Source organism: Chrysochloris asiatica, unplaced genomic scaffold (assembly GCF_000296735.1).
Source record: "Chrysochloris asiatica unplaced genomic scaffold, ChrAsi1.0 scaffold00021, whole genome shotgun sequence".
Classification (NCBI taxonomy): Eukaryota; Metazoa; Chordata; class Mammalia; order Afrosoricida; family Chrysochloridae; genus Chrysochloris; species Chrysochloris asiatica.
This window is the reverse complement of record NW_006408539.1, coordinates 10,573,274-10,581,782: the sequence shown is the minus strand read 5'-3', so window position 1 is coordinate 10,581,782 and position 8,509 is coordinate 10,573,274. Positions and strand designations below refer to the sequence as shown.

The 8,509-nt window shown below is 42.4% G+C and overlaps 1 protein-coding gene across 1 annotated transcript in view; it reads left to right on the top strand.

Annotated features, from left to right (window-relative positions):
- Nucleotides 1–7,825: 7,825 nt before the first annotated feature.
- ATP8B1 (ATPase, aminophospholipid transporter, class I, type 8B, member 1) overlaps nucleotides 7,826–8,509 on the top strand; it is a 76,725-nt gene continuing 76,041 nt past the window's right edge. Inside the window, exon 1 of the mRNA XM_006837518.1 lies at nucleotides 7,826–8,031. Coding sequence (XP_006837581.1) covers nucleotides 7,851–8,031 — 181 coding nt within the window. The 5' untranslated portion in view covers nucleotides 7,826–7,850. The remainder of the gene's footprint in view (nucleotides 8,032–8,509) is intronic.

The following is an 8,509-nucleotide window of genomic DNA, read 5'->3' as shown; positions in this document are numbered from 1 at the left end:
TTTTTTTTTTCCTTACAGTACAAATTCAGATAGGTGATCAGAGCCTTTAGTAAAGACCTGCCTCAGTTGGCTTCCCTGTTGGAGCAGGCTACCCCTGTTTACATTAAATACCAGTTATTGCTTTCCTCCGGCTCATCCCTGCAAAGAACTCTTGAAACCTCGTTAAACCACAAAAATAGCGGCTTTAGTGGTTAAGAGAAGGAAAACATGGTCTCTTAGGTTGTAATTTTACAATTTATCGGAGAAGCTAGCCACAACTTTTCCTTTTGTCTTGGGGGAGAGGTGGATTCTGAATTATAGACACAGATTAACAAATTACAGTATCCGACTATAATATCCTATGTTTGTGAGAAGTAAGTATTTAAAAGCTTGCCTCAAAATTTCAAACCCCACAGGAGTCCTGGTGTGGCGCCATAGGATAAGCACTCAACCTCAAGGTCAATTTGCACTGCAAGGTTGGTGGTTCAAACTCACCAGCTGATCCTCGTAAAACCTATACAGGGTCGCTGTGAGTCAGAACCAACTCTCTGGCGCTTAACAACAGGAAACTGAGATATGGGGAGTACACCAAAGCCTGGGAATGGGAGGGGCATGGGCTGGCAATGGTGTGCTTGCCAGGGTTTTGAAGCCATTGTGGGTCCTTTTATAACACTCACCCTCCCCACGCCCACCCCACAGGTGTTTCCAATAGAATGCTTGCCATCCATGAGGGTGATCTATGGAATGGTAAGGTTCATGGTTCAACGTACCTGCCGTTCTGAGGGAGAACGATGGGGCGATTTCCTCTCATTAAGATGTACGGTCACAGAAACCCTATATAGGTTCACTATGAGTCAAAATTAACTGAACGCCAATGAATTTGGTTTGAGGGTTTTGCGCATCCTGGGCTTGATTCCCAGCTGAGGAACTTCCTGCATAGCTACCACCCCCTTGTCCATGGGAGGCTGGCATGTTGCTGTGATGCATAGCAGGCTTTGGCAGACAATGACAGAATTAGGCGTTGGGTGATTGTTTTAAAGTTTATTTCACTCTTTGATTTCTGGTCTTTAAAATTATTTCTTTCAAATCTATACAAATGCAGGAATATGTAAAACCTGAGTGCTGGAACACTAACTAGACAGAAAACAAGTTTGAACAACTCTTACAAACCCAGTCTTGCAACAAACACAGGCAGCCACATCTTTGTGTGATGCGTGGATTGTATAAATAGGAGTTCTCGGAATTAGCGTCCAGATAAATTAGTGTTTATTAAAGCATACCAAAACTCAAACTCACTGCCACTGAGTTAATTCTGACTCATAGCAACCCTGTTGTTGTTGTTATGTGCTGGGGAGTCGGTTCCGACTCATAGCGACCCTGCACAGGGTTTCCGAGGCTGTAAATCTTTAAGGGAGCAGAAAGCCCCATCTTTCTCCCTTGGAACAGTTGGTAGTTTCGAACGGCCAACCTTGAGGTTAGCAGCCCAATTTGTAACCACTACGCTATAGGAGCTCTGGTAACATAGTGATTACGAATTGGGCTGTGAACCACAAGGTCAGCAGTTCGGAACTACCAGCTGTTCCACGGGAGAAAGATGAGGCTTTCTGCTCCCGTAAAGATTTACAGCCTCGGAAACCCTGTACAGGGTCACTATGAGTCGGAACCGACTCCACGGCTATCGGAACAAGTAAAATTGCTTCATAGGGTTTCTGAGACTGTCAATCTGTTTGGAAGCAGACAGCTTTATTTTTTTCCTGCGGAGCAGCTGGTGGGTTCGAATACTCAATCTTATGGTTAACAGCTTATGTTTGAGCCACTGCCCTAACAGGCACCCTAGTAAAGCATGGTGGTGATGGTTGTGTATCGTGGAGTCGGTTCCGACTCATAGTGACCCTGTACAGGGTTTCCGAGGCTGTAAATCTTTACGGGCACAGAAAGCCTTGTCTTTCTCCTGCAGAACAGCTGGTAATAATAATAATTTTTTAAAGGTGCTTATTAGAAACTTTTTGTTATGTACCACCAAGTTGATTCGCACTCTTAGTGGACCCTATTATGAATGAGTAGAACTGCCTAGCACAGTTTCCCAGGCTGTAATCTTTACATAATCAGATTGTCATATCTTTTTTCGTGGAGAGAATGGTGGGGTTTGAACTGCTGACCTTTTGGTTAATAGTCAAGAACTCCTTATTTGAAACTTACTTAGGCATAATTAAAACTGAACAGTAATGTCAACAAAAAGAGTTTTGGGGAAGGAGAGTGTTTCATCATTGATATTGTTCCTTCATGGTGATGGCATAAAAATCCTATAGTTTAGTTGGTTTTGTCCATTTTTTTTTTTAAATCCTCAGGGTCAGCAGTTCGAAACTACCAGCTGTTCCATGGGAGAAAGATGAGGCTTTTTGCTCCCGTAAAGATTTATAGCCTTAGAAACCCTGTATAGAGTTGATATGAGTCAGAATCGACTCCACAGCACATAACAACAATAATCAGAATACTTCTGTAATCCCTGCTTGCTGAGTAGACCATCTGTCCCCTCATGGCCCTCCCTGGGTTTGGGGACTTGGATGAGTCACATGATCATGCATTCTTAATTCCCTAAAGCCAAAAAACGAAACCAAACAAACCTGTTGCCTTTAAGTTGATCCGACTCTGGGTGACTGCCTATGTTACAGCGTACAAGTGTTTTATAGGATTTTCTGAACTGTCCCCTGTTAGGGAAGCAAATTGCCAGGACTTTCCACTTCTGTACCATGAGCTGGGTTCAGCCCAACAATGTTTGGGTTAGAAGTCAAGTTCAAAGTGTTTTTACCATCCAGGAGCTTTCTTAGTTCCCAAGTGAGTGGGAAGAAAGAAGGTGAAACTGGGTTAGAGCCCTGGTTATCATATATAAGGCCATAATTCTGTTGCTTGTCAGCTGAGTCTCTCTCAATTTCCTTTTCCAGAAGGTGGGATAATGTCTGCCTCATAAGGTGGTCTGGCTTCACAAGTACTCTACGTGTTTATTGAGTGGTGGCCACTTTTATCATTTTTGTCTTGAAGGATTCATGGTGTTTTGCTTTTCCTTTAAGAGTCTGAGAGTTTTAAGAGGGTACATTCAAAGACTGGAGTTCTGGCGTGGCGCTGTGGGCTAATGCATCAGACTGCAAAGTCGTTTGAACTGCAACATCAGTGGTTCAAGCTCATTGGAAACCCTATACAGTGTTGCTATGGGTCAGAATCGACTCTATGGCACTTAACAATAACAACAACATATTCAAAGACTAGCTAAAGAATTGTTCTTGTTGGAAAGTGCTGTCAGGCTGCCTCTGACCCATAGCAACCCTGTCCCCCGGGGTTTCTGAGGAGCATCTAGTGGGGTTGAACCTCTCACCTTGTGGTTGGCATTCTAATGCTTATCCTACAATACCATACCAGGACTCCTGTAGCTAAATCATACATGCCAATCTATTATATAACCACAAAGAAATCTAATTGTAAAATTTCCAGAAATGTTCATATATAGACCCACAGAAAATCTAGAAAGAAGGAAGGTTCATTCTGCTGTCTAAAAATAAAGTGTACCTATCTACTGATTGGACTGCTGGTGTGGCATTGCTGGTTAATGCGGTAAACGGCAACGTTGGTTTGGGCCATTAAGGCCGGCAGTTGTAACCTACCAGCTGCTCCTCGGAAACCCTGTACAGGGTCACTATGAGTCAGATCCCGACTCGATGGCGCTTAGCAACAACATCTACTGATTATGGACATTTGCACTAAAGAAAGGAATAAACAGAGGTGGAAAGAATTATACTCGTGAGCAAAAGGTAGTTGACTATTTCTACTTTTAATTTTGATAAAGGAGTCCTGGTGGCGCAATGATTAAGTGTTTGGCTACTGATTGTAAGGTTGGTGATTTCCCGCCATAAATAGACCTGAGATTCTACTGGTGACCTATATGGAACTGCTCTGAGGGAGAAAGAGGTGGCTGTCTGTTTCTGTCAAGATGGCAGCCTTGGAAATCCTATGGGGCAGTTCTGAGTCTGAATGGAGTTTATGGGTTATGTATGTTGTTGTTGTTATGTGCTATGGAGTCAGTTCTGACTCATAGCGACCCTGTACAGGGTTTCTGAGACTGTAAATCTTTACGGGAGCAGAAAGCCTCATTTTTCTCCCGCAGAACAGCTGGTAGTTTCAAACTGCTGACCTTGAGGTTCACAGCCCGATTCGTAACCACTACGCTACCAGAGCGCCTTTGAGTTATGTATAGATACATGTATTTAAGGAGCTCTGGCAGTGCTATAGGAGCCTGGTGTGAGTCTGTAGGAACAGCATTGGGCTGATACCTGCAGAGTCTGCAGGAGAAAGATGAGGCTCTAGCTCCTGTAAACATTTACAGCCTTGGAAACCCTATATAGGGTCACGCTGAGTCAGAATCTACTCGAAGGCAGTGAGTTTGAGGTTGGTGGTTCTGTGGGGAAGGCTGCTAACTACACCAGCAGTACAAACCCACCAGCTATTCCTCAGGATAAAGGTGAAGCTGTCTGTTCCAGTGAAGATTTACAGTCTCAGAAATGCTATACAGTTGGAATGTCCACAATAGCAGTAGATTTGGTTACTGAATGTGTGTATACGTCCTGGTGTGGCACCAGCTGTTTCTTGGAAACCCTATATGGGTCGCTATGAGTTGGAACCGACTCATTGGCACCTAACAAAATATATATTGTTGTTGTTAGTGCCATGCACCTGGGAAACCCTATACAGAGTCGTTATGGGTTGGAACTGACTTGATGGCACTTAACAACAACAAAAACAACATACAGATATATGTTTTTAATAGGTGAAGTGAGCAAAAGGTTTTAAAACTGGATATTCCTGTGTGTAAAATATATTAATTCAACTATTTCTAAGGAAATAATGTTTGTTGTTAACTGCCATTGAGTTGGTTCTGACTCATGGTGACCCTGTATAGGGTTTCCAAGCATCAGCTGGTGAGCTTGAACTGCCAACCTTGCAGTTCAAACTGATTTTTCAGGCCAGCACATTACCCCACAGCACCACACCAGGACACTAAGCTAATATTAACATTCTGCAATGAGGGACAGACACATCTTAAACATGAGATTTAGAGATGGAAAAGTCCAAAGAAATGGATTTTTATAAACAACATTTTACTAACTAAAAAAATGGAGCTATAGGATAAACATTGAACTGTTAACCACAAGCTAGGTGTTTCAAGCCAGCAGCCACTCTTCAGGAAAAGATATTTTCTGCTCCTGTAAAAAATTATAGCCTTGGAAGCCCTATTCAGGTTCACTATGAGTCGGAACCAACTCCAGGGCACGTAAGAGCAAATAGTAGCAACTATAAAAATAGCTACCAATCAGGTCATTAATTTTGATTATTTACTATGTGTCAAAGTCTAAAGCACTTTGCATGCAATGTATTATTTAAAGTAATACTTTAAAAATATTTGTTGAAATGTTGGAAAATGGACAAATGTATGAAAGAGAGAAAATCGGAATCCTTGTGCACATACTGATATGTGGCTCAACCTTCAACTTACTGTGTTTGGACTTATCGTGAAATCATCTTCCGATCATGATCTCTGTTGCTGTGCCCTGTCCATAGCACGAGTGTGCCAGGATTTATGTAAGCAAATGTCAAGTGTTGGACACCCAGCCTGCTTCTGTACTTCCCGGTTTTAAACAATACTGGGCAAACATCTTCATATAATATTTGAAACCCTCCTGGTTGTCCATTTGTGGTTATAAAATCTAATGCAGATGCCCAGGATGCCAAATTTGGTACAGAATAGACAATGTATGAAAGAATGCCTCTCTAAAGAAACACATTTAATTAAAATACATGAACTCTAACCGGCTCTCCAGCACATAACAACAGCACAGATGTGTAGTCAAAAAGAATTCCCCCTGAAAACTTGTTGTTCCTGTAAATTTTAAATAATTTTTGTCCAAGCTATTGAAATACCCAGGAGGTTTGGTTTGCTCCTAGGTAGAATGCCTGTGTTGTGGTGGGTGGGGAGCTCCTACTTGCCAATGTCCGTCACACATTTAGGGCAGGGCTGGCGTGCAACGAGCTGGTATAATTAGCGCTATCGTGTATACAGTGGCGTGGTGGTTGTGTATATAGTGCCCTCCTGAGATTTGTGTGTCAGTATTTTCCTAATATAAATAGAACCGTGTGTGCCAGTCACTTCTGTAGACCCGCTGTGCAGTGGTATACCCACAGACACCAACGCTGGAGCTTTAGTGTGGGCGGTGGTGGTAGCAAACATGAAAGGCGAGGGAGTGCTCCCCGGAAGTCATTAGTAGAACGGGAGTGTGGAAGGTCATGCTGACAGGAGAGCAAAGGCTCCTGATAGGAGCCTCAGCAGGAACCAGATTGTTCAGGGCACAAGTGTTGCCAGCTGTGCCAGTGATTCACGGTACAAAACCCAGTTGTGTGAAGAGCCAGAATGCAGGTAAACATTATCTGTGTGCTGGCTTTGTAAAACAGTTTCATCCAGTTTTACACTTACTTTGTGTGCCTGTGCTCTGATATTTTATATATATATATATATATATATATATATATAAAACAATAAGTTTGTCACTTTAGCCATTTTAAATGTGCAACTCAGTAACATGAATTACTTTGACCATGTTGGTTTGTTAGTTGTGGTGGTGGTGTTGTGTGTCTTTGACTCATAGCGACCCTGTATTTAGGGTTTCTGAAACAGTAAGTCTTTATGGGTACAGAAAGCTTATCTTTTCCTGCAGAGCAGCTTGTAGACTCAAACCACTCACCTTGAAGTTAAAAACACAAAACCCACTATGTCATCTAAACCGACAGTTGTAGCGTTGACTCTGGTTCAGGACATCCCCTTGTGTGTTGGGGTGCAACAATGTTCCACATGGTTTTCACGAATTTTCAGAAGTAGATAACCAGGTCTTTCTTCTGAGGCAGAAGTAGATCACCAGGCCTTTCTTGTGAGGTGCCTCTCAGTAGACCAAACCTCTAAACTTTCAGTTACCAGCCACATATGTTAGCTGTTCTCAGTGCCCCGGGACTCTATATTACCGTTTACCGCTATTCATTTTCAAACGTTTTTCATCATTGCAAATAGAAACTCAATACCCTCTTAATCGATAACTCCCATCTTCTCTTCCCACCCTAACTCTTGTGATAACCCCTGATAAAGTTTGGTCTCTGCATTTGCCTAGCCTAGATATTCCACACAAGTGGGAATCATATAGTATTTGTCCCGTATGTAACTTATGCTATTTAGCCTAATGTCTTCCAGGTTCATCTATATCTTCATTTTTTTTTAATTAGTACTGGTTGTGACCCACTGAATTTATTTCACTGGATCTTTTGTTGAGTGCTGTCTAGTGGGTTCAGACTCATTGCTACCTTCGTACAACAGAATGAAAACCTGCTTGATCTTGTGCTACCCTCACGATTGTTGCTAGGTTTGAAATTGTGGTTGTTGTTGTTAAGTGCTGTCGCATTGGTTCCGACCCATAGTGATCCTCTATAGAGTTTCCAACGCGAAACTGGTAAGCTTGAACCACCGGCTTTGCAGTTCAGGAGCCAGTACCTTAAAGTATATACTTTGAATGGAAGGAAAAGTAGCTCAGAGCTATCTCTGTTGTTCCTCCCTACCCTTGGCTTTGTTTTAGCAATTAATCAATAATAATGGTTTTGTTCTTGTTTGTACATTAATTTGAACTTCTGGGTCATTATTCCGAAATATTGGTATGTTCAATTAGCAAGATGATGTTCTGTTCAGTGAATTTGTTGTAGTAGGATACAGGCTTTAACCTAAGGAAAATAAGGTTCACTCTAGTTCCTCTTTCTTTTAAATCAGGTAGTTCCAGTTTGCCAGCAGAATGAATACAGAAAGAGACTCAGAGACGACATTCGAGGAAGATTCACAGCCGAATGATGAAGTGGTTCCATACAGTGATGATGAAACAGAAGACGAGTTGGATGATGCAGCACCCACTGTTGAACCGGAACAGAATCGTATCAACAGAGAAGCTGAGGAGAACCGGGAGTCGGTCCGAAAAGGTAAAACTATGAGGCATGAGGGCCACCCGGTAACTGGTGGCTAGGCTTTGTGGGGGGTGCTGATGAGTGCAAAGGATGATGGATCCGTTTTATAGCTGGGAGGCCATCACACCTCGGGACACATGACTGACAGGCCTGGAAAAAGCACCCATCATTCTCAGGGTGACAGGGCAGAGAAAATGTCAACTCTTAATGAATGACCATATCTGAAAAATGGAGTTATATGTGAAAGAAAGAATTTGCTTGTTGTCGTACGTAGGCACTGTAAATAACCCTGGGATCGAAGGGAATTGTATTGTTGAACTGTCAGTATGAGTTTTGTGATGAAACACTCATATTTAGTAGTTTGAAGGCATTGCTAAGAAATAAACCTGCATGTGGATATATTGTGTAAGCAAGGGGATAGCAGTAATAATAGACCGGGATGATACCTAAATCAGGCCCACACCAGTTTCGGTCAAGTTGACCAGACTTGTGA